Genomic DNA, 25,441 nt, shown 5'->3' with positions numbered 1-25,441 from the left:
CTGAGGGCAGATTTGTCTATTTATAGTCACATTTACCTTGTGCCTAGAAAAATGTAAAATATCTTTGTCATTATGGTACAAATTGATAAAGATGCAATGGTTGTATAAATCTCTTAATCCATTTAAAATAAGTGTGGGTTGCTAGCATCACCCTAATTTTGAATTTCTCAGTAAAAACAGACATAGTGTACTATTGTAATGCAACTTTTTATTTTGTCCTATCCAAAAAACAAACAAACAAACAAACAAACAAACAAAACACCTTAAAGCCAATTTAAACTTAAGTGCTGAAATACACTAAAAGTTTATGTTAAGATGGGGAAAAAAACCTTTAGAAAATTTCTATTTGTTTATCCATGACTAGGCATATACTAATTCTATCTCATTGTCCCTTTCTTTTCTTCACCTTCCATGTGGACATTCTTGCCTACAGTAAGGGTTACACAGACGTTGTGAGGATCCCTGAAGGAGCAACTCACATAAAAGTCCGACAATTCAAAGCCAAAGATCAGACTAGGTTCACTGCCTATTTAGCCCTAAAGAAAAAGAATGGTGAGTACCTTATCAATGGCAAGTACATGATCTCCACTTCAGAGACTATCATTGACATCAATGGCACAGTCATGAACTACAGTGGGTGGAGCCACAGAGATGACTTTTTGCATGGGATGGGCTATTCAGCCACAAAAGAAATTCTGATTGTACAGATTCTTGCAACAGACCCAACGAAAGCATTGGATGTCCGTTACAGCTTTTTTGTTCCCAAGAAGTCCACTCAAAAAGGAAACTCGGTCATTAGCCATGGTAGCAACAAAGTAGGACCACACGCTCCACAGCTGCAGTGGGTGACAGGCCCATGGCTGTCCTGTTCTAGAACCTGTGACACAGGCTGGCACACCAGGACGGTGCAATGCCAAGATGGAAACCGGAAATTAGCAAAGGGATGTCTTCTCTCTCAGAGGCCTTCTGCATTTAAGCAGTGTTTGCTGAAGAAATGTTAGCCTGTGGTTTCTTCTCATGCACAAAGATAACTGGAGGATCATCGTAGATATCATTGTGTTGAAGACAAGACCTAACCAAGGCGCAGAAAGTGGTGTGTCAGTGTCGTGGCCACTAGGAGTCAAATTATGGCAGACTCTGCTCTCTGCGACCAAAACATGTACACAACTTCACGTCATGATGGTGCCCTTGGAATACAGAAAGCGTGGGAGTTATGGAACATCCTTGGGCCTACACAAAAGGAGACATGCAATGATGAATGTAGAGTCGAGGACAGTTGAAAATGGCAGAATAGTTTTGTCACCTACCTCTTATAGAATGTCTTCAAAGGCATCGTGATCATGTTCAGCCATGACACACAACTTATTTTTACTGTTTGTACGTGCATCCACCCTTGGAATGTCACTTTATATCCTTGGTCCTATTGATATATCTATATGTGTATTTCAATAAGAAAGTATTTGACCAAAGTAGGTCTGCAGCTATTTCAACTACTAGCTTCCAGAAAGAGCTGTGGAAGATTTACTGGAAATTAAGAACTTGCTGCTGTTAAACAAGATTTTGTGTATTGTCTGACTGCAGGAGATAATTTTTTAATCAAAAAACATTTTGACAGCAAGCATCTTCTGAGAAACTCTAAAAGGGGAAAGGATCTGTGTGTATCTGGTCATTTAAACACATCCTCAGGTCCATGTACTCTATTCTTTGACTGTCTGTATTTTTTCAGGCAGCTAGCCAAATTATTGTAGCATTGTGGTATAGAAATTGTGTTTTCCTGTGTATATGTGATCAATATCCAAGGGTCTTAAACATTAGTTTGCTTGTATTTGAATTTAAAAGAAAAAAATATGTCACTGTGTTTTCAATTTATATTTTCACAACAGCTTACTTTCTGTGGCTCCCAGCTAATATTTCACAATGTGTAGTAAACATAAAGAACACACAGCATCGAGTTATCTGTCACATCCAGCACCTTCAGTACCAGTATACCTCTTCTCAGCCAGCCTTTAAAATGTGTTTGTGTTTGCTTGTTTGTTGTTCCCGAGAGTTGGAAAAGACTTACATTCTATATTGACTAGGTCTAACAGTAAAATTAAAATCCCTTCATGTTCAGTCTCATCTAGAAGGAGCAATCAGTTTTAATTCAATTTATTCAATAAATCAAACTCATTAGCATTCATAAGACTGTTTCCACACCATAGGCAATCATCTCATAACTTAAAAAAAAAAGCATGTACCTACTGTATTAGAGAATTTTTCCAACTGCAAAGTGTTTGACTATACTAGTGAATGTATAAATAATGAAAGTTAAGGGTTTTCAGAAAGTCTTTTGCCTGTGCAGGAATGTTGCATATTGAAAATATTTAATAATCATAAACAGAAAAATCTCCTTTAGACTATACACTGCACAACCTCCCTTGGATAACTCAAATAATATAACATGTTTTATTCCATTGAGATTTTTTTCCATTGTGAAATACTGCAAAGCAAATTGTTTTATGTAAATTTTATAATGATCGTACCAAATGTGCCTACTGTTAAAGATGTGCATGTAAGGATTTTAGGAAATCCTGGCTGGAATTCCACTAAATGTATGAGAGTTTATTTTATTATAGGATATTTTAATATAAATAATTATGTAATTGGTGACTCTATATCACCTTTATTTCAGCAGACCAGAAAGAAAAGAAAGAAATTTTACTGTCTTTTTTTTAAAGAAATTATTTTGTGAAATAGATCAATACTCTTCCCAACCAATCATCATCCTTTAAAAATCTCACAGCCTGGTCTCTTTAAATAAAGAAATTCAACATATATCAAACTAATGGCCAATATTGATTGGAGGTCTCCAAATATAGAGCAGGGAATGAATCCAGTCAAACTCATCAGAAAACAAAAGATTAAAGATCACATTGATTATTTAACTGTACAAATAAAGAATAAATAGAGAGTTTAATGTAACTTTTTCCAGTTTTGAAAATAATATAAACCAAATAATAGTTCAAATGTGACAAAATTCATATTTTTATTTTTTGTGGTTATTTTTAAAAGAAAATAAATAAAATGTAAACGTAATTGTCACCTACTCTGCTTCCCCATATGACCTTCATAGATTTTAATAAGATTTTTCAGTGGTTTGCTTTTCCCTACAATAATGAAGTTTTACTCGTCACATTGGAATAGTTCCAGCAAGGATAAAACAATCAAACCACTATTCTATGTCTGAAGGAATTCTCTCTCCATTTTAAAGAGAGAATCCTACATTGACAGGGAAATGTACATAAAACTCCTAAGGAAAGAGACACAGCAAGCTGAGATTCAAAAAGGGGGGTTGTCAGAGAGGGAGAGGGTGATGGGTTATGGGGGAAACCCATGTTCAGTGCAGTTTGACTATGTGCCGTGTCTTCCACCTTCCCACCGTATATCTTGAATTGTTTAAAGACCTTAGATTTAGGATGATGAATAAATATAGGGAGAAGACAATGCTCAGGTTACAAAACTCCCAACCTCACTTGCATAAAAATCACTCCAGAATAAGTTTCATTAAGTGCAAGAGAGCCCAGAGTGAAAGAGTATCTGGTCCTTTTACAACAGAAAAGGCCACGTTAGGCCTCCTTGTTGTTGAGACACATATGAGCCGAGCGTTGTTATAATGTACTCAACAGATTCAACATCCATTGCCTTCCTGTGGAAACAGTTTTAAACTAAGAATTGAGGGATGAATCACCAATGAACAAAAAAAGTTGCAGCACTGAAAAATAAGTAATTTATTGTTTTTGCAACTGCTATGTGAATTTCTGTGATGAAATTATTTATTCTTATTTAACAAAAATTATGTGCAAATTCTTCTATATTTAAAATGTTTTGCTATTGTCCTATTTTTTTAATTTATGCTTCTTGTTTGTGTATAAAGTGCACTTTGTGAGTTTATATAATATACAGCACTGGTGGCTTTTGTATTGATTTTTTTGCAGAAAGCTTTCTGTGTGAAGCAAGTGTATGTGTGCATATTCCTCATGTGTTTTTAATCTGCCACTTCCTTAAATTTAATCTTCTATGGCTAGTAGTGCTCCTTATTCATTACTATAGTAATAGGTCATTCAAATCCCATTAACATTGGCTTTTTTCAGGTCACAAGTTTAAAAACATATAATTAATCAAGCAAGTTGCAAGTTTTTAACCAGAGAACATATACGGCTGATAAGCTCCCCACAGAATCTAAGCCACAATGGAGGATTTATTTAAAAACAGTCATAGTGGTACAAGCCTCAAAACCAACACTTAGGAGGCTGGAGTAAGAGGATCATGAGTTCAAGGCCAGTCTGGGATACATGACAGAACCCTGTTTGGGGAGAAAAAAGTTGAATCAGTTTCATTCACGTCACTGATAAAGGTGTACAAGGAGTTACTAATGCAGTATACGAAAGTCATGTACACACAACTTCTAAGTGAATTTAGGAATGATAAACACAAAGTCTTACAGCTTTAGAAAGAGCTCCCCAAATACTCTAAATTAGTATCTCCTGTCTCTAGAGAGTCTTTAGATGATCTTAAAATGGATTTGTGCGATGTTGATAGTATGAGTCACAACTTTGTCTATGGGTACAGATGGACAGTGAAGAATGTGACCTTCTACTACTATCAAATTGTTCAGAGTGATAGGACCTGGAACTGGCAGGCACAGCTCTGGTAACAGAAGCTCATCTGTGACTGTGATTGCACATTCCAGGTGTAGCAATAAGGTCAAGCACTGTTGGACCCACTTTGCTACTCACTGGGTCAATCCCTGCCTCTCATATTCCTCCATTGATAGCCTCTTTGTTAGCAAGTTAACAAGGTCAGTGTAAAAAGTGGGAGCTATAGACAGGTTTGGAAGTCCAAGGTGTTCCCTATGACTACAGCTCATTGTTAGACATATGTTAAATATAATATTCTCTACTTAATTCTACTCACAGTTGACAACTCTGTAAAACAGCACTGTCATAATGTATAAATATCAGTCGTCTCTTTACAGTGAAATACGGGGCCATATAAATGCATTACATTTTTTTTAGTTTTTCATGGCTACAAAATAAAAAAAAGAACTGTAAGAACAAAACAGATCATTCAAGACAGATGCAAAACCATATTTAAAGAATTTCATGGTTGAAAAACACAGAAAAGGAACTTGTATGGCTTCTACATTATTTTTCTCATTGACCAACAATTTATAGTTCTAGAAAATCAAACAGGTAGATCAGTCTGAATAGTCAGCTAAAATGTGCTAATAATTCCTTATTAACATGAACTATAGACATGGCTTCTTGAATCATATTACCACAAAGCACATCAGTCTATAATCAAGCTATAAATCCCATTCTATCAAACTGTGGGGATATATTGTAATATGGGTCCATGCATTCATTATTCATTATGCAGAGGAATAGAAGTGTTCAAATCATCAAAAAAAATCCACCTAATAAATTCTTCATGTGGAATATAATTCTAGTGCAAGTCTTATGGGGGATATAATATGGCATTTATTTATGTTGAGAGAATTAAACTTTGACATACATATTAGTACACAAAGTCATAATCTGTTAATATATCAGCACCTTTTCAATATGTTTGCTCTCTGGTCCTAACCTTATGGTTTTACTAACCAGCATATGTAGACTACATAGATTAATAGAAAATATAATACTGCTCCATCTGATCCATCATCCTGTAAAGCAACACCCCCAGTGATACAAGAGTCTAACTCCAAGGAGACCTGTCCTCAGAACAGACTGTTTTCACTCCATTTCCCTTTGCCTTGTCCAGTGTAAAACTGTTATTGTAACAGAGGTGCTAACATCTTTAGAGGTTAACTGTCAAATATAGTATCTCTGACTTAGTTTTTAGTTTCAATATGATTCTACAATTTACAAGAAAGATCTCTAATCTTTTTGTCAAGGCCAGGCACAATTTACTCCTCGGAGTTTGAGAAGTCAGCGTATTTAATGGTCATTCTAATCAAAGATATATGTGAGGGCACTTATGATGTCATCAAAACTTGAAGAGAGACAGATGAGAGTTTGGTCTTGGTATTTCTGAATTCCTAAGCTGTCAACAGTCCCCTGAAATATATGTGTGTGTGTGTGTGTGTGTGTTTTCTTTTTAAACTTTGTAATATGTCATGCCATAGTCAACACTTAGTGCCTAGGTCTCAACCTCTTCTAAGCTTTGCATTGCAAGTACTGGTACCTCTATACAAAGAGTACATTTAGAATAGGGGTTATAACCAATGAGTAGTATTGTAAGGTTAGACTTCTGATTGAGAAATGTATTATCTTTTCATGACAGTTATGCAGTGCACATTCAGATGTGGCACAGACATTGCTGGTTCTTATTATAATCAAGAGCTAATAAAGACCACTTACTTTTTAGTAGTGGTCTATTGATTGAATGGTGAGAAGCATACATAGATTTTGGAGTAGACATTACAAGTAACTAAGTCAATGACATAAATACATCCCATATGGCATAAGCAGTGATACCAATACTTAACTTTTATGTTTGTGTCTATTAGAAAAGCCAAATAATAAACTTGAGTAGGTATAGCTCAGACTTTTAAAGTCTTAAGACATATTTTCCTGATAAAAAAAGAATAATGAGTCTTTACATAACTTTACTTTCTGGACATGAAGCCATGTGATGCAGTTGTATGACCAAAAATCCTAGAAAAGTGAGACAGGTCTTGATTAAAATGTCTCTTTAGCTTTGACAAACTTCAGATTGGATTCAGCTGTTCAGAGCATTGTGTTATCTCAGTCTTCAGTCCATACCAACTCCGCTTTGCAGGGAAATACTTGAACTGAGCTGTTTGGACCTATACTGTAATAACTTTTCATTGAGGAATACTATCCTATTTTGTGAAGTATTTTCCTGTTTGAAATTAAACTGTAAATCTAAATGCTGTTTTGGTGGGCATAATAAATAGAAATGGTAAACTAGGTCAAAGCACGTACTGCATATAATATGACTTAGAGTTGGAGAGTATTAGCCCTTTGTCTTTAAATATCTCATAACACTTGTAGCATAAAAACAGGTCTCTGTTATTTATCTGATTCATCATCTACTTGAGCACAAATAGGATTTTTTTTTTCTCAGCTGAAAGAGTGCATCTCTGGCATGTTATTTCTGGTCAGTGTATCAACTCCTAAAGTCTGCTCAATATTAAAATGTGGTGGTAAGCATCATAGCTGGATTATGGTTATACATAAACTTACTACAGGTATGACCTTAAGGAGTTAAGAGTTTTAAGTAAGCCTAGATTCTTAAGAGAAATTTACTAGAAGCTCTACATATTTGATAGTAAGATTATGAATTAACTGTTAGTGCACATTGATTCTTTTTAAACTATGACCATTGATGCTTAGTGAAGATTAAAAACACTGGATTTCCCTCTGATATCAAGCAATATTTTAGAACTATGATACTTCAAATTTCTCACAATGTTTCATTCTTTGAGGATTTCATAATCCCCTCTCCCTGGACTCTTCCCATTACCACCTTCTTGGCCCCTTCCCCATTTCCTTCACTGGATTTTGAGACTTCTTCTTTTCCCCTGCCCCCATTGAGTCCAGTTTGTGTTGCCCACCTAGTCTTAGAAGTAAGATATGCCCTGGTATGTGGTCAAACTACAGGGCGTTACATCATTAAAAAATAAATAAATAAAAGTATTCCTCTGTTCCTGGCAGCTATCAAGTGCTAATAGCTCCCCAGCTAGAAGGAAGGCTGCATGTCCACCTTGCCTGCTTCATGCTGAGACTTTGTCAGGCTGGAGCCTGTGTAGGTCCTGTACATCCAGTCATGAGTGTGAGTTCACATGCACACGTTATCTGTTGTAGCTCAAAAAAAACAGTTTCCTTGAAGTTATCAACCACCCTGGGCTGTTACAATATTTCTTTCCCCTCTTTTCTGAAGATTCCTGAGCCTTTTGGGAGAAGGTGTGTCATAGGAATGCTCTATTTGGAGCTGAGTGCTCCACAGTCTTTTATTCTCTGAACTTTTATCATCTCTGTGTTAATTGCATCTACTGCAAAGAGAAACTTCTCTGAAGAGCATTGAGGAATGCTCTGATCTATAGATTATCAGTAAGTCATTAAGGGAGAACTCAATATTATTATTCTACTAAATGGAAAAAGTTTGACCTATAGGTTATCATTAATTCATCAAGAGAGAACTCAATACTGTCATTCCACCAAATGGACAAAATATTAAGATTCTTAAATTTTTTTCCTTAGTAATTTCTTTTAAGAAATTATATTTAAAAATAATATAAAGAGCTCATTGATTTTACAGGTGACGTAAAACTTGTCCATTCTAATATGGCTGAAATTTCTTGAGCATTTTATTGGCTGAGGCCCTGTAGCAAACACTTCCTAGTATGCTTTATTTCTATGACCTGGTAAGGTGGTCTCAAGACCCCAGTATTGAGAATGACCACAGCAATATGACAACTATAGCGCAAGTGACACGTGCTACTGAGCACTCCTAAGGTAGTCATTAGTTGTTGCCAGCATCTTTGACTGCAGAGGCTCCTAACTGTGAGTCTGAGAGAGAAACTCTAGTATGAACAGCTGGCTGTTTGACACTAGTGATGTCCTTACAGTATCTACTGTGTCGGCTCCCTGGGTAGGTTGAGAGCGGTCACGATGTTCCAGTGAAATAGAAGGAAACTACAGAAGACCATGCCAGTTATAAGGATGGACTTATGAGCCACATGCATCACAGGGGACGACTGTTTCAGGAACGAGAAGAAAGAATTTGACTCGGAAAACAATCAATTGGTGCTAGGCATTTAAAAAAAATCTTCAGTGCTTAACCTTCCAGTCTACTATGTGACCCACAATGAGCTGGGTCAGACGAGGTCAAAAACATAAAAATGGTCTGAAGTGCTGCTTTGCTATTACAATGAAAAAAAAGAAATGACTAGCAATGCAACTACAGATGTTTGGGACACCAAATTATCTGTAATGCTTAAATCCCATCATGTACTTCTGGGTATTTCCTGCTTTATCTGTGCAGTTAAAATGAATATTTTCCACACATATGAATTATTAATTATGGACCATGGCACGGACCCACGGATTCTACATCTTAGGATGCTGGTTTCAATGTAAGGCCCTAGAACCAATGTAACTAACTGGATGGGGCTTTTGTTTAGTAGATAAAAGAATATAGCAAAGAGACCTGCCTTTATTAGTTCCTTTCAGTGTTAGTTATGTAAATAAAATGAATGAAACCCCAACATGATCAGCTATCTGGAGAGGTTCTCAGGGTTGGGGGAAAACAAGCAGACTCAAGACCACTATCACTTGCATTTATAGACTATAATATAGACTTCTGTTTCTTCTACATGTCAAAAGTGCCTTTTCATCTGACTTCATCTTTTAACAGAATTTGACTTTAATTAGAATTACAGTCCTTTTATTGCTGCTTGGATTATGATTACAAATATCTAAACCTGTGGCTGGATAGATGGTTGAGTTATTAAGGCCACTTGTTTCTCTTGCAGGGGACCTGTGTGTGGTTCCCAGCACCCATACTGTAAGTCAAAACCACTCACAATTCCAGTCACAGAAGAGCCAGTGCCCTCTTATGGCTTCTTATACAAATGTGCTCAGGCAAAACATTCATAAACATAAAATAAATTATTCTAAAATGCTAAATCACTAAACATTAGAGATAAAAGTGTGTTTATTAGTTACAAATAGACTGAATTTATAGTGACTGAAGTAGCTATGAGGTTAAAAAAAATAACTGAAATATCAAGAGATATTAACACATTTATCTTCCAAATATATCTCCTAGATATTGTTTATTAGATTCCTTCTTTACTCTTGTGCTCTTTACTGTCCTCCAACTATGCAACAATATTATCTTGCTCCTGGATAGTCATTGTATGTTTGTTAGGCAATTGTAAGATGGGAACTCAAAGCTTGCTGTAAGGAAGGGTCAGGAAAAAGATAGGAAAGACACAAGAGCCTTTCCAGGCAGAGTCCTCAAGAAGTCCCCTGCTGTGAGTGTCCAACACACATAGTAGGCTGAAAACACGCAATAGATGTCTATTCATTCAAGCTTGTGTTACAACCAGTCTTGTTCCTTCTCTGCTGCCAGTTGAGTCTAAAGTACCCCTAACCATTCCACCTGCAACAGCCCCAAAAGCCTACTGGCAGGACTTCCTGGTTCCAACAACAGCAAGATTGTTCCCAGAAAATCATCTCAATCAAATCCTTTTACTTCTTTCCTGAAAATTCTCTAACATCTTTCTGTTCTACTTACACTTGGGGAAAAAAAGTATCTTCCCCAGGTCTCCAGGGTCCCACAGGGTCAGATCCCACCATCCTCTCTGACATCTACTTCTTTTTCCCTCCCCTTGATTGAATGCTCCATCCTTGTTGTGCCTGCAACTATTCTTTACTGTATCAAATAGGAAATGTGTCTGGAATTCTTGGCCAGAACCCTCTTTTCTAGATACACTCTGCTCGTCTTTCATCCCAATGCATCCTAAGGAACATAGCCATATTCATGTCACAGCATCTTGCACAGTTCACCTTAATCAGGGAAATTTTGCACCTTGGTAAATACTCATCTATTTTTGGAGATATTTAGAGTTACCACTGTGGTGGAAGAAATGCTACTGGAGTCTAGTGGAGAGGAACTGAGGAAGTTGTGATGCATGAAATGGCAAGTAAGGATTCATTTAGTGTCCATGGAATGGAAGTGAGGAATTCACCCTTGATAAAATTTTCCTTCCTGCTTTGCCAGTTTAATAAACTTTCCCAGAACAGTACCCTTCACCTTCTACTTAGATGTCAGCCACCATGGCTATGCGTCCTTTCTCTTTTGGAGCAACCTAAGCTGGGAGCCAACCCTTCAGTCTTAGAACATTAGCATCAGGTGGGCATTATTGGGGCAATTGATGGATTATGCAGGTGACTATGGTATAAATATATGACAGGCAATTGCTGTAAATCACTATTAGTCTGATTTTTGCAACCAATTGCAAGAAACCTGTGGAAACTTTTCTGGCCCAATTGTATTATAAAATTAGTGTTACATCCAAATCCAGGTCTCTAGAGTTTGTTAATGAGCTAAGTATAATGTTTGTGTTGTGTGTGTGTGTGTGTGTGTGTGTGTGTGTGTGTGTGTATGTGTGTGTGTGTGTGTGTGTGTGTGTGTTGCCAGCTCCAGAAAAATCTCTACAATAAACAACAGGTTACATGTTAAGGATGAGAAAAGATGTGTAGAAGAGGGAAGAAGAGCCAGGAAAGAGAGAGGGAGAAATAAGAGAGGGACTGAATAAAGGAGTCCAGAGACAGAGAGCATGAGCATGAGCATGCATGCAACACAGCATTGCAGCTAGAAACATGCAAACTCAGTGGAGGACGGACTGTGGAATTCTGCTTACATTTTCATGAAGTTATTTATTTTCAGATATATTCAGTATGCTTGCTGCTGGAGTCCATTCTGCCAAACCAAAAGGATTCCTGGGGCTCTCGTTTATTTCTGCTGTCTAAAGCCATTACCTTCCACCTCCTAAAAGATTTAATACCACAGCTTTCAAGTCAGTTCCAAAGACCCTACATCTCTAGAAGACAGCGTGCAATTTGAAAAATGACTGCGCTTTGATGCACTTTGTTTTTGTCCCAGGGAAATGATTCTCCATCATCATAGTCAATATTAGCTAAACTCAAGATCTGATTCACAGTGGCAGGTACGTCAGGATGGAGGGCCATCCCTAAAAACACATTACCTTTGTTCTGATTCACTGTGTGTGCAATCCCGAGGGCAAGGGAGTAATTCCTTTTGTCAGTTCAGAGCTAACTGGAGGAAGCATGTTTTTCTCCATACTTAACGAAATTCTTTGCCTAATTTTACTAGGTCACACTTCCAAACTTCCAAACACCATAGCAGTGAGAAACAGGGCAGGATTCCACACTTTGAAGGGTATTCCCAGCTCAATTCTTCATCCCAGAGTGGCTGAGTTGAATGCAGCAAGTAAAGTATGCTCATAACATTTACCTTCTACCAACAGTTGTACCTAACCATGCTTAAAATTCTGCCACAAGAATTCCTCTTTCCTGAACTTCCTAACATGCCTAAATCTCATCCTGTGCCAAGTCAATCTTCAGCATAGGCGCCTTTCAACAGTCTGTTATAACAAAAGTCATACTTTTCACAAAGATTCCAACACTGCTACAACTACCCATTTATACACATTCTTACACATGAGTGTGAAAACACACACTACTAGTCAAAATGAAAGGAGATCTGGATTTCTTTACTCTTGAAAAGTCCACAGTCTTAATTATATTCCTCCCTTTACTTATTGTTCTTCTTTATTGTTCTCTCTCTCTCTCTCTCTCTCTCTCTCTCTCTCTCTCCCCAATTATTTCTCATTCTCTCCTGTCTCCACTTCCTTCATTTCTTCCTCCCTTTTCTCCTTCTTTTCTTCAGTCCTCCTCTGTCTCTGCTTTTTCTTCATATTTAATTTCTATGAATATTTCTTCTTACCTTGAAATACCCAAGTCCAAGTGTGTTAGCTTTCAAAAGAGGAAAATAATGGGTGGAAACCAGTGCTTCTGCATTTCAAGCAATTGAGTCACTCCTGTTTCTATGTAGCTGTGTCCTGGCTACTTTTCCTATGAGGCTCCCCTGTTTTCCCATGTCTAGCACTCCTTGCACATCCTTGCTTCTGTATCCTACTTCTCAGGCACACATCTCCTTGCCTTTGTGGACTAAGGTCATAGTTCAAACTCCACACATACAAATTATAAGTCTGTTGTATGAATGATTAACACCACTGAAACTACATTATATTATACTGAACAAGCATAATGGCATCAATTTACTAGATCAAATAGATAGTTTCTTAACACAACCTAATTTTATTTATATGAATGAAAGTTTTATGTATTATAAATTCTGATTTTTGAAATGCATCACTACTGTATTATTTATCTTGATAAACATTAACACTTAAGGAAAAACCTCGTTCCTAAGGGTAAGCTCTTCACTCACCTTATCCTAAATGCTGACCTAGAATATCTGCTGAATACAAAGGAAAGTTAGAACATACTTTTTTTTAGTTTGCTTTCTTTAACACCAATGAAACCTTGGCCTTAAACAATAGAGTATGTCAGAAGCAAGAGAGCACTGATGGTTAGAGCAGTGATCATCTGCAGGAAATTGAATGTTGAATTTGTGTGTTATACAAGGAACACATACGACCAAGACTGAACGCTAATGTAGATTCCAGGAGATGTGTGGATGTTCGTTAGTTCTCACACGTGTTCCCCTCTGGAAGTACATGTTAAAGATTAAAGACCTTGAACAAGTATGTAGGCTAAATCACTGTACCTTCTCTTAGGCCTGCTTTTGAATGTAAAATAAATCTTTTAAAGGAAAAACAACAAAGTTGCACTTTAGATCAATTAAGTCAGTAGTGCTCGGGTTGAAGCCTAAGCACTGATATGTTTTTAAATTCCTTTAGGAGACTGCACCAGGAAATCGGTGTTTCTGCATGTTCTTCCTCATGAGCTCTTTGAATAGGCTGTCTGCTTTGGTTCACTTGGCTTTCAGTTACAATACAATGTGTAAGCTTGAATATAAAATGATAGTTTGTGTAGACGTTAGTTTTGCAAGTAATAGGGCAAGTTATGCCCATCCATATCCACTTGAATTTGAGGACATGGTCTTTGAATGAGAAAAACCAATAAAGGCTTCATGTGCCTCTGATCATCCTGTGCAACCCAGCAGGCATGCACCTGGGAAGCTGAGCTTGGGCTGCCTCAGTACTAGCAGAAAAGTGATCTGCACGTTAGACTCAGATACAATGCACAGCTGCCCTTCCAATCATCACTATGCTGTACCACACATGCAGATCTCCATTGGCTTTTATCTCCCTCTCCTTCTTATCCTTTACTTGCCCAGAGTAGTGATCAAGAAAATGGTGCCTGTAGAATAGCTGAGAGGAAGACCCGATTCTGACTTAAAGCGTCAGATTTTGCTTGCACTGTTAAGGGCAGAGGTCCATGCTCAGAGGAGCTCAGCTTCGTGGGCCTGGTACCCGGCACTAGGAGGGAAAGTCACACATGTCTCCACATTGCTCTGGCAGCTTCTCTCTTTTCTGTACTTAAGAGACTAGAACCTAGTCTGCAACCAAAGACGTTTCTTTTGAATATCACACCAGAGACACAGTTAGAACAATGCTCTGCCTGTGTTTAATATGAAGTTCTGAAGAAGTATTACTGATACAGGAAAGATGCAGTGTCCTTGAGTTCGATGGAGGGATTTTCTCCACCATCAAGGGGCTTTAACTAAGGATGTGGGGTAGCAGGATCTCACAGTCACACATACTTCTGAGTCAGTGGCCGCCCTGTTCTCTTTTACTAACTTGATGACTGAAATTCACAAACAATGGAAGGATGAACTGGAAATGAGTTTCTTGACACACTCAGAGGCAAGAGCTCACTAGAATGAGAGTGGTTCCCTGGAAAAGGAGACCTTTGGCCTATGGTGAGATATTGTGTCCCCCAATATACTGTGCATCCTAATAAACTTATCTGGGGTTAGAGGACAGAACAGCCACTAGATAGACATAGAGGCCAGAAAATGGTGGCACACACACCTTTAATCCTAGCATTCTGGAAGCAGAGATCCATCTAGATCTCTGTGAGTTCAAAGCCACACTGGAAACAGCCAGGCATGGTGACTCATGCCTTTAATCCCAGGAAGTGATGGCAGGAAGCAGAAAGGTATATAAGGCATGAAAACCAGGAACTAGAGCCTGGGTAAGCTTTTAGGCTTTTAGCAGCAGTTCAGCTGAGATTTATTCCAGGTGAGGACTCAGAGGCTTCCAGTTTGAGGAAATAGGATCAGCTGAGGCGTTGCTGAGGTGAAGTTAGCTGTGGCCTGTTCTGTTTCTCTGATCTTCCAGCATTCACCCCAATACCTGGCTCCAGGTTTGTTTTTATTAATAAGACTTTTTAAGATTCATGCTACATTAACCTACTAGTCTAGGGGCTTTTACAGAACTTCTGACAAAACAACAAGGCTGAGAATCAAAGACTGGAATGAGCTGCTCAGTCCAGCTTTTCCAACAACGAAGTGATGGGGCCTCCTCCCAGTCTCAGGCACATCCTCCTATCTGGATTCCAGGCAGTTATGTTTACCCACATGGTGTGAAGACAGAATAAAGATGACAAGAAGCCAGAAGAGCCGGGTCCAGATCTCCTTTCTGGACTTTTCGGGTCCAGACAGTGCAGGAATGAAGGACAAGTCTAGTTTCCAGGCAGAGATAAGGATCTGCCAAGGTCCCTAGCCTACCCTGCCTGGCCTGTTTCTATCTCCTACTATGATAGCTAGAAAATCTGACATAATTTTGCAATGTCTCCACTGAAAATTTTAATAAAACTTAGATTCTGGTGCTTGCCCTGTGCTCTGGAATATGACAGGGAGTTTTTGAGCACCATCAGGAAGCAATCTAGACTCTGTGGCTGGCTCCTCAGCTGTGCTTCCTCTGTCCCTTCAGATAGCCCTCCCATCACAAAGCATCCTGTTGAGGTCAAAGCTTAGACTTTGTTCACTCAGCAAAACAATTACAGACATTCGCTCTGTCGACTTTAGTATAATCTCTGAGCTATAGTTCCTTAATCTGCATGCTTGATGAATAGGGTAACATGACGACACAATGTGTATCTCAGAGGAATATCCCCATAAACATCTGACCTTCCTTCCTTCCTCCCGTTTCTTCCGTCTCCATTGAAGTGGCTCCCCTGCAATTGTTACTGTTTACCAAGAACCAAGTATTTAAAAGGGCATTGTCCTGGTGTCCCAGGTTGTGAACAAGCACCTATCCCACGCCACCTTCTCCTCTGCCTATGTTCTGCACAAATGGTCAACCTCATTCACCTCTCAACATCTGATTCTTACCCTCACCTCCTCATCTACACATTCCCATAATCCTTTGCTTCTTTGTCGAAGATGCTTCTCAGCCTTTTAAGGTGAGTATTGTACCTTTTTTTTAAGGGCCAGTTTTGTTGCTTGCTTCCTGCATGATGCTAGGAAGGCCTCACTCTAATGACATCCTTCTGTATTTAGAGACTAAAATTCATCCCCTACCTATTTAAATTAAAAAAAAAAAAAATCAAACAAACAAGGAACACACCAAGAACCTACTTAAATTCATAGTGAAGTCAATAAATGAAAGAAAATAAATAATCCCCAGAAAAAGGAGACACTACATTTTAAGCATTTTAAGTAAAAGAAGTAATTTTCATTCATTCTTTTCATTTTTTTAAGACAGATAAGCTAAGTGTCATCTGTTTCTTTGTAACTCATGCTTTCCTCCCTCACGTCAGGGGCCTTGTTTACATCCATCCTCCACGTAGCTGAAATTATTAGATTTCTAAGGAGTCTGGTGTACTTCCTGTTTGCAAGCTAAGATTTCTTTATGAATGAAGAATAAAATGTGTGTATAGATGCCTGTAACAGAACCCTGGCTTTTGGGCATTACTTGTTAGTTCCAGTGTTTGTAATCGGCATCTCTGAAATGTTCCACTGCACAAAGTACAAAGCCTGTTTTCATAGCTCCCTCCTAACCTGTTTCCCTAACACACTCCAATCAGCTTGATGCCAGTGAGTGTCTGCTGTGTTTATTACATTCTGCCTTCTCTGCACCCAGAGAGGCCCTTACCTTCAAATCCCACATTGTGTGAGCAAGCCTTTGAGTAACCAAAAGCTTGTTTGCAAATTTTTCCAGCCAATAGCTTCCTTTTTTGCCCCCACCTTTGGCTGATGGCTTTTCCCTGAAGTAAACCAGTCATGTTTGTGCCCTGGTTTCAATGGGACTTCACTTCCACTGACATGAGATGAACAAGAAGCAAATCGAATACATCCACAAAGCCAAGTAATGAACAAAAACAACAAGGAACCAAGAGACAGCAAGTAAATCAGGAGGGAATGTACTACTGACCAAATACATAAGTTAGTTAATTAAAAAGTCAATGAAATGGCTCCTAATGATATTCTAGGATCAGTGCCTAGCCCGATCGTCATCAGAGAGGCTTCCTCCAGCAGCTGATGGGAGCAGATACAGAGACCCACATCCAAACATTAGGTGGAGCTTGAGGAACCCAGCAGAAGACGGGGAGGAAGGACTGTAGGAGCCAGAGGGGCCAAGGACACCAGGAGAACACAGCCCACAGAGTCGACTAAGCAGAGCTCACAGCAACTGCAGTGGTACAGAGCCTGCATGGGTCTGCAGTAGGCCTTCTGCCTACGTGCTGTGGTGGTTTAGCCTCGGGTTTTTGTTGGACTCTTAACAATGAAGAGTGTGGCTATCTCTGGCTTTTTGGCCTACTTGTAGGCCCTTCTTCCTCCCACTGGGCTACCTCCTCCAGCCTTGATAGGAGGGTGTATACCTAGTCTTATCGCACCTTGTTATGCCATGTTCAATTTATATCCCTTGGGAATGTGCTCTTTTCTGAAGGCAAATGAAAGAACAGATCTGGGGTAGAAGGGAAGTTGAGGCAGGGGACTGGAAGGAGTGCGAAGAGGGGAGGCTGTGGTCAGGATGTATTATATGAGTGAAAAAATAACTTTTTAAAATTTTTTAAAAGGCAACAGAAGTTCAAGGCCAGCCTCATCTACACGGGACGCAGTGTCCAAAATAAAAGAACCATCCTCCAAAGAGGGGGCCAGGGGAGTGTTGGTAATGTGTTAGGCAAACTTGGAGAGAGAAAAATGATGTTTATTCCTTCATCTCCTATATGGAAAGCTTCACAAACACAGTACACCATTTCAATATGAGTATGCTAACATCTGAGGGAAATCACTTAAGAAGACAATATCTCCTTTGGATCTAGTCCATAGCCATTAGCTTCCACTGCTGGCATCCAAATGCTGATACATGTATGGCTGACGTAAGTGTTAATATCCCCAAAAGAAAAGATGAGATCACAGTGAACTGAATTCAAGTACCAAGTCAGCTTAGCTAGGTGAGCAGAGAGCCTCACAGAAAAGCTTTACCAAAATGGCCAGCCAAACAGAAGCCAGATTCTTAACACCTGAAGAGTGTCTGTACTCAACGATATAGTCCTATAGTCCGAGCCTTAGTTTTTGATCTTATTTATTGCCATCCTTTCTTTTGTCATGCATTCTTACCATCCTTCATTAAGTCTTCTTCCTTTCCTCTCTCCTTCCTCTGTCTTTGTCTTTGTTCTTCCTTCTATTCTGTGTTTCTTACATCTTTCCTGCCCTCCTTTTTCCTTCCTGACATTACCCTTCCTCTCTTCCCTCTGAGCCTGAAGAGGCCTCTCTTCCTCACTCCTTCCATCCTTTTCTCTTTTCCCAGGCATCTTTTCATTTAATGTAGCTAACTGTTCACTTAACTTTTTAAAGAGGTATTAAAGTATTTGCTGTCAACAATGAGAGAACCAGTAGGGAAAAAGCAATCAAATTAAAGCTGCTTCTTCGAGGTGGAGCTATGTTTAAAGCACTCATACTCTTGAAGGCAATGGAAGGTTCCTGTGGAAGGGAAGGAAAACAAAAGTTGTTTGCAGGAAAATGGGTTGAAAATACCATGGTAAATGGAAAAAAACAGTCGTACAAAAGGAAGCACTGCATATTTTCTTTCGTGTGTGTCAGCTATGAACCTGAAAGAGGCGCTGGAGATAAAAGAATAAAAAGGGGGAAGGTACGAAAGTCTCATAGGGAGGTTTATATGGTCTAAATATGAACTGTGTATATGAAAACAGCTCAACTAAACCACTTACTTTGTATAATCAATGTTTGGTAAAAGAACCTTTAAAAAGAACACGCCATCAGACTAATGACTATACAAATAATTTGGTGGGTATATTTATAAGTGCTTTCAAACACTGCATTATATTTTGTCTGGCTGTCACAAAGAAGGTGCTGACTTCAAAGCTTGCTTGGTTGAATAAAAATGCATTGGAATCATATGAGTAATTTTCACTTGTACGATGGACCTCGGAAATGAAAAGTAAAACTAAGTGTTGTTTCAGACAGTGTTTGGTTTGTTTGCAGCCAAATTGCTAAGGGCCCTACTTGCTCCGAGTGTTGACACACCAGAACAGCTGGAGTGAGTTTATTTACCTGTGGGAGTAAACACATTCCCAGAATGGTGACCAGGAGCCAGTGATGCCAAAATTAGTTTGAAAATTTCTGGTCACCTGCCCCATTTCATTTTTATGGGTGAAGATCAATAATTCATGACTAGGAGTCAAGCTGCCTGCCAGCAGTATTACAGCACCCTTTTAACTATTGATCTGTGGGACCTACTCCACACTCATGTCCTCACAACACTTCACATTTCCATGTCACATGACAGCACTACCTTCCACAGCAAGCATGGCACCACACCCAACCTCTCCCACAACAAACACTGACTGAAATCAATAATCTAGTCCTTACTAAGAAATGTGGGCTGCCCCTGGGCTGCCTTTGTGATGAGGAGTCTAACATAAAAGAAAGGGCAGACAGTTCCTCAAGAGAAAGATAGCAGATAAGAGGATCAAAGTACAATTGTGATCTGAGTGTGGATCATACGCAACTGTGAATGGGTACAAAGTGTTATTTATAGATTACAAGACAAACACTGGAGCTCAACTGTTATGGGACAATCTTTCTGCATGCTGTGAATATGCATTGCTACCATTGGTTAATAAATAAAGCTGCTTTGGCCTATGGTAAGACAGGATAAGAGCCAGGCAGGAAATCCAAGCAGAGATACAGAGAGAAAAAGGGCAGAGTTAGAGCATAAGCCAGCACGGCACCCAAGGAGCAACATGCCAATGGATTGATTATGCCATGGCCATGTGGCAAAACAAAGATGAATAGAATTGGGTTAATTTAAGATGAAAAAGCTAGCTAGCAAGAAGCCTGAGCCATAGACCAAACAGTCTGTAATTAATATTAAGCTTCTAAGTGATTATTTAATAAGCTACTGAGGGTCAGGCTGGACACAGGAAAACTTAGGGCTACATTCAACTTCATGTATTATATGCCAGGAGACAGACACTAACATTTAGTTTTCCTATTGTGTATATGTATTCAGATAACAAAATAACTTAGAATAAGATAAAAACAGATTCAATATAAAATATTTTCTGAATTTGAGGCAATAACATGATTTTAGTATACAAATAAGGAAAGGGAGGGAAACACCTACCATTAGAAGAGCACTCTAAAAATAGATTCTAAAGAATTTTTATCTTGGGATGTGGCTCAATAATAGATGGAACTTGCCTCTGAGTTCCACCACTAGCACTGTAAAAAGATAGGAATTTTATCATTAAAGCTATAAATATGGGGACGGGGGAGAAGACTTAGTTCCCAAAATCGTTCAGAGGGAAAAAGGGGGGATACTGGAAGGTAATGTGTGATGGATATGATTACAATTTGTTGTCTGGATATATGAAAGAAAGGACTTAACAAGACTATTTCCATTACCTATGGCATAACCATTGGAAACAGATTTCCCACCAACAATGAAAAACTAGCTGAATATGTGAATCATGTTTTTCCAATCATTGGACAATTGGCAGTTTAGGACTGTGGTGGCAGACAGGGTGACACCAAGGGGGTTTATGGCACAGTTTGCAACATTCTCACTGAAAACACTTTTAAAATTTCAGCGTCAGGAAGGAGAGTTGAAGCCAATGACAGCAGTCTCTTTGTGTTAATGGGACAGGAAACAGAGTTCAAAGTTGTTGAGGAAGAAGAATTTACAAGGCAGAATAATAAAAATGTGAAATAAAAACTAAAACTGCAGGTCTACCTAAAATGTCTGTGCCCCTGGTAGAATAACTAACCACCAGGCAATGTATGTAAGAATCAAAATAAACCAAAGCACTGCACAGCATTTGTGGCATTAGAAGAACTACAGAGGTGGTGGAGAGCTATAGGCTGAACGAATCCCAACACTTATACAGGGGGAAAGTCAAGTTTTTACTGACAGGAGAGCTACAGAGACAATGTAAAACACCTGCGATAATTATCAGGAGCCTTATGAAGAAACTTCTGTAAAACTGGGTGTGAAGTGGATTTAATGTTATGATCATCAGCTATAGTTTTCCTTTTATGCTAGCTTGGTGGCATTAAGAATATCAACTAAGTCATTAACACTCTTTGTTAATCACACACACACACACACACACACACACACACACACACACACACACAAATCCCTTTTCCATACCCATGACCTTGTATTTTTATCTGTATGTGGTTATATTCACACACATCCATAAACACTCTACAATTCTTTTCAGAAATATCAAGTAAAAAATCAAGCTTTAAAATTATCATTTCCAGCATTAATTAACTTATATGTGTAGACATAAACCTTCCAAGGCCATATATTTACAATGTATAGATGGGAACTGATACTATAGTTGAAAGCTGCTATTCAGATTCATCCAATTTGTCTCACTCACACCCTGGACTTCAACAGAATCGCCTTTAGCTAGAGTGTGAGGCCTCATCTATTCCAGCTCACAACCTTATGTTCAATGGGGTGCATATATCCCTAAAAATGTAACAAATTCTACTAGCTGTAAAAGCAAGAAAACACTTCCTATGCAGAAGGATTGCTGCACCTTTCTCTGTAATGGGTTAAAATCATTTCACTTCTCCTAAAGAAACTTTGTCCACAGAACCTCTCATGAGGAATGATCCTTCTTGTCTATTCTCCCATGACTTTTGTACAGGACTAGAAATTGACTTACAGTCATAAGAAGTGAATACCAGATGAAGAAAAAAGCATGCTGTTGAAACATGATGCTGATAGAAGCGACTTGAGGAAGGAGAAGCTTGATTGGGCTCACAATTTCAAAGGAATCTTAGTCCACCATAATAGGGAAGGCAGAGTGGAGTAGCCCCAAGGTGGTAGGAGTACGTGGTAGAGGCTCCTCACACCTCAGCCAACCAGGAAACCAAGAATGGACTGGAAGAAGCATGAGATACAGCCCCAAAAGCATACCCCTGGTGGATTATGTCCACCAGCTAAGTCTCACATCCCTATGGTTCCACAACCTCCCAAAGCAGAATGAACAGCTAGAGGACCAGTGGGTCTGAACACATGAGTCTGTGGGAGATATGTAACATTCATCCCATAATAAACATCTCTCTAGCTTGAAAACAGGAAGTTTAAGTTGAGAAGTTCTAATGTCCTGCATGAGCATTAACTGCATATGGGTAGTTGGGCAGACTACAGTGTGTCAATACTCCCAACAAAAGAAACTCATCACTGGAAGAAAGTACTAATTATAGTTCCAAGCATCACCTTTCCCTCTTCCTGTCGTCAACGTCAACTTTCTCAGTGCTGATCTCTTCCTGTCACACACACACCAAAAAGGAGAAACTGTTATGCAAAGAAAACAATGTTGGAAAGGAAAGGAAAAAGGAATGTTGTCAAAATTCTGAATGGAGGGGAGGGGCTGGGGGAAGGGGGCAGGAGGGGGGAGGACAGGGGAACCCATGGCTGATGTGTAAAACACAAATATAATAAATAAAAAAAGAAAAAAAATTCTGACTTGAAAGCTCTGCCTAAAATCCTTCCATGGGTTTCAGAATCAGTGTTTTCTTTTTTTTTTTTACTTCTTCTCTTAGAAGAGATTTATTTTAAAAATGTAATCTTTACAGCAATCTCTAAGCAAATCTTCTAACCAAACTGGAACTCTGCTCTCCACATTTGTCCAAACACCCTTCCAGTGAACTCATTTTGCAGCACCAAGCCTGCCTGGCAGAGCAAACAAAGCCGTAGTTGGCAAAGGTATCCTCTAGCTCTGGACTGAGATTAGATGGAAGATATATCAACATCTACTGAGGCCAGGGGGAAGTAAATTTAAGCTCCCTCCTACCACCAAACAAACAAACACAGCCACATCTTAAACACTGCCTTCAGGATAAGGGATGTGTGTGTGTGTGTGGGGGGGGGGTCACAGCCCTGAAGTGACTGCTTACATATCTCAGTCCTGTAATTAGAGATGGGTGTTCCCTGAGGATGCTCAGGGGTTGGAGATTTGGTTTGAGTGTTGTTCTGAAATTTATCAGAAAAGTGCTGGAGCTCGCTCTCTGTGTGTGTGTGTCTGAGACCTACTTTCCTCACATAGTTTCTTCCCTGTCCTTGACTTCACCAGTCCAGTTTCTGTCCCACAGAATCTAAATGGTGTTTTCTTCCAACCATCAAATGTCCTATTGCATCTCATTAGTTCAGGGTGCTGCTGTTTTTAAAATATCCATTGAAGTGGATATTGCTTTGTATAAATAAAATGCTGATTGGCCAGTAGCCACTAAGGAAGTATAGGTGGGACAAGCAGAGAGGAGAATTCTGGGAACAGGAAGGCTGAGGTAGAGAGATGCTGCCAGCCACCACCATGAGAAGATGTTAAGATACTGGTAAGACAAAAGCCATGTGGCAACTTATAGATTAATAGAAATGGGTTGATTTAAGATATAAGAACAATTATCAAGAAGCCTGCCACAGCCATACAGTTTATAAGTAATATAAGTCTCTGTGTGTTTATTTGGTTGGGTCTGAGCAGCTACGGGACTGGTGGGTGAGAGAGATTTGTCCTGACTGTGGGACAGGCATGACCAGGAAAACTCTAGCTATAATCAATTTTATTTTCTAGAAGCTAAAAGAAGAGTATTTTTGGATTAAAAGGTAGTTAAAATAAATCTACATTCTCTTAACTATAAAAGAGATTTTTATGTCCATACCTCATAAAGTTTCCATTTCATTTTCATGACTGTTTTTAAAACAGAAAACAGACAAGAAAAGTTGGAATTACTGTGAAGTGGGTATTTGTAATTTCTGTCTGGTTAACATCCTTTTTCTCTTAAGAGCAGAGTGCTTTCCAAACGTTTGAGGAATTGCCACCCCCTTCCATTCTTGAAGACCATAATTAGGGACCCAGTCCTCTCCTACCTAAACAGTAGAGATGTTACTCATGATAGGCAATAATTTTGAGATCCACAGAATTGAAACCTTGAACAGAGGGACACAGAGGCTGCAAGTTGTTCTTGCTGAATCACTTCCACAGTGGCTCCTTCAGTAGACCCTCACATTACAGAATGCCTGCTAGGGCTCTTCCATGGCCCTAGGTATTGGCTTTTATTTCTGCCTATTTCCAAATCAGTTTCTCTAGACATGTATGTCAGGTATGAGAGTTCCCAGTCACTATCACAACTGTCTTGGCTCATGTGAGTCAAAGGGAGTCTCTAAAGTATACAGCCAAAGATCACCAACTGGTATTCAGTTAAGATCTATCAGTCATTTGTAAATCAATATCCCCATAGGCCAGATACACTTAAGTGTAACCAATTCAATGAAAGTAGATGAACACATTCTGAAAAGATCAGTGTTTTTCTTAGTAGCAAGGACTGAGCCCAAGGCCTTGTGCATATCAGCCAAGTGTTCTACCCTATGTTCTATCCCTCCCTTTACCTTCTTTCTCTTTAAGATACTCACACTAAGTTGCCTAAACTGGCCTTGAACTTACAATCCTCCTGCCTCAACTACCTTGTAGCTAGGATTGTAGATTTGTGTCTCCAAATCTGTCTATGATACATACTATTCTTGATGAAAAAAATTAAAAGAAGGAAGCAATGGACTTAACTCCTAGAGTGTTTACCATAGTCTTCCACACCCAACCATTACAGTTCCCAGGCATATAAAGATACAGAAGGAATGACTTCACCATCCAATCATTGACTTTTCTTGTTACCCACTCAATTTCCCAAGCCTGAACCTGCATCTCACCCTTGATTTCTCACTCTTCCTCACCCACACATCTAATTAGTTGAAGACCACGCCTTGAGAAAATATTTATCAGTAAACCACATTGATTATGCCTGTAACATTCATCTTCTTTTCCATCACCAAAGGCCTTACTTTAATTCAGTTTGTCCTGACATGTTCCTGAGCTCACTTACTGCAACAGCTTATTAAACATCTCTCTCTGCCTCTGTCTTTGTCCCTCAATGTGCATCCTCCTCTGAGACAGAACCAACCCTCTGTGACACAGATCATATCACATCCCTTCTCCCTTGTAGTCTGAAGAGACAGAGGCACTTGAAAACAAAGTGGAGCAAAGTGCACTGTAATGAAGTGACAGAAGGATCAAGGACCATTGTGGTGTGACTCCTGATTGTTTCTCCAGGTTCATCAATCAGCAGCCTGAGCCACGGGCACATTGAACTCCTCACAGGTCTGCTCATCTCCTGGCAGTGCTACTGCCTGGAATGACCTCCCTGCCTCCTTTCACCTCAGTGATTCCTTTGCTGCCTCTTTCCAGAGCTGGAAACTCTGCTTCTCCTGTGCATTACTGCAGAAGTCACTCTGAGAGTACTTCCAACAAAACCAAACCATCCTATATGCGAT

At 39.2% G+C, this 25,441-nt stretch overlaps 1 protein-coding gene across 1 annotated transcript in view; it reads left to right on the top strand.

Annotated features, from left to right (window-relative positions):
• Adamts5 (ADAM metallopeptidase with thrombospondin type 1 motif 5) overlaps nucleotides 1–3,853 on the top strand; it is a 48,335-nt gene extending 44,482 nt beyond the window's left edge. Inside the window, exon 8 of the mRNA XM_036204020.1 lies at nucleotides 434–3,853. Within this exon, the coding sequence (XP_036059913.1) occupies nucleotides 434–1,001 (568 nt within the window). The 3' untranslated portion in view covers nucleotides 1,002–3,853. The remainder of the gene's footprint in view (nucleotides 1–433) is intronic.
• Nucleotides 3,854–25,441: the final 21,588 nt, after the last annotated feature.

The sequence above is a fragment of the Onychomys torridus genome, chromosome 12, assembly GCF_903995425.1.
Source record: "Onychomys torridus chromosome 12, mOncTor1.1, whole genome shotgun sequence".
NCBI lineage: Eukaryota > Metazoa > Chordata > Mammalia > Rodentia > Cricetidae > Onychomys > Onychomys torridus.
This window is presented reverse-complemented; position numbering and strand designations above follow the sequence as displayed.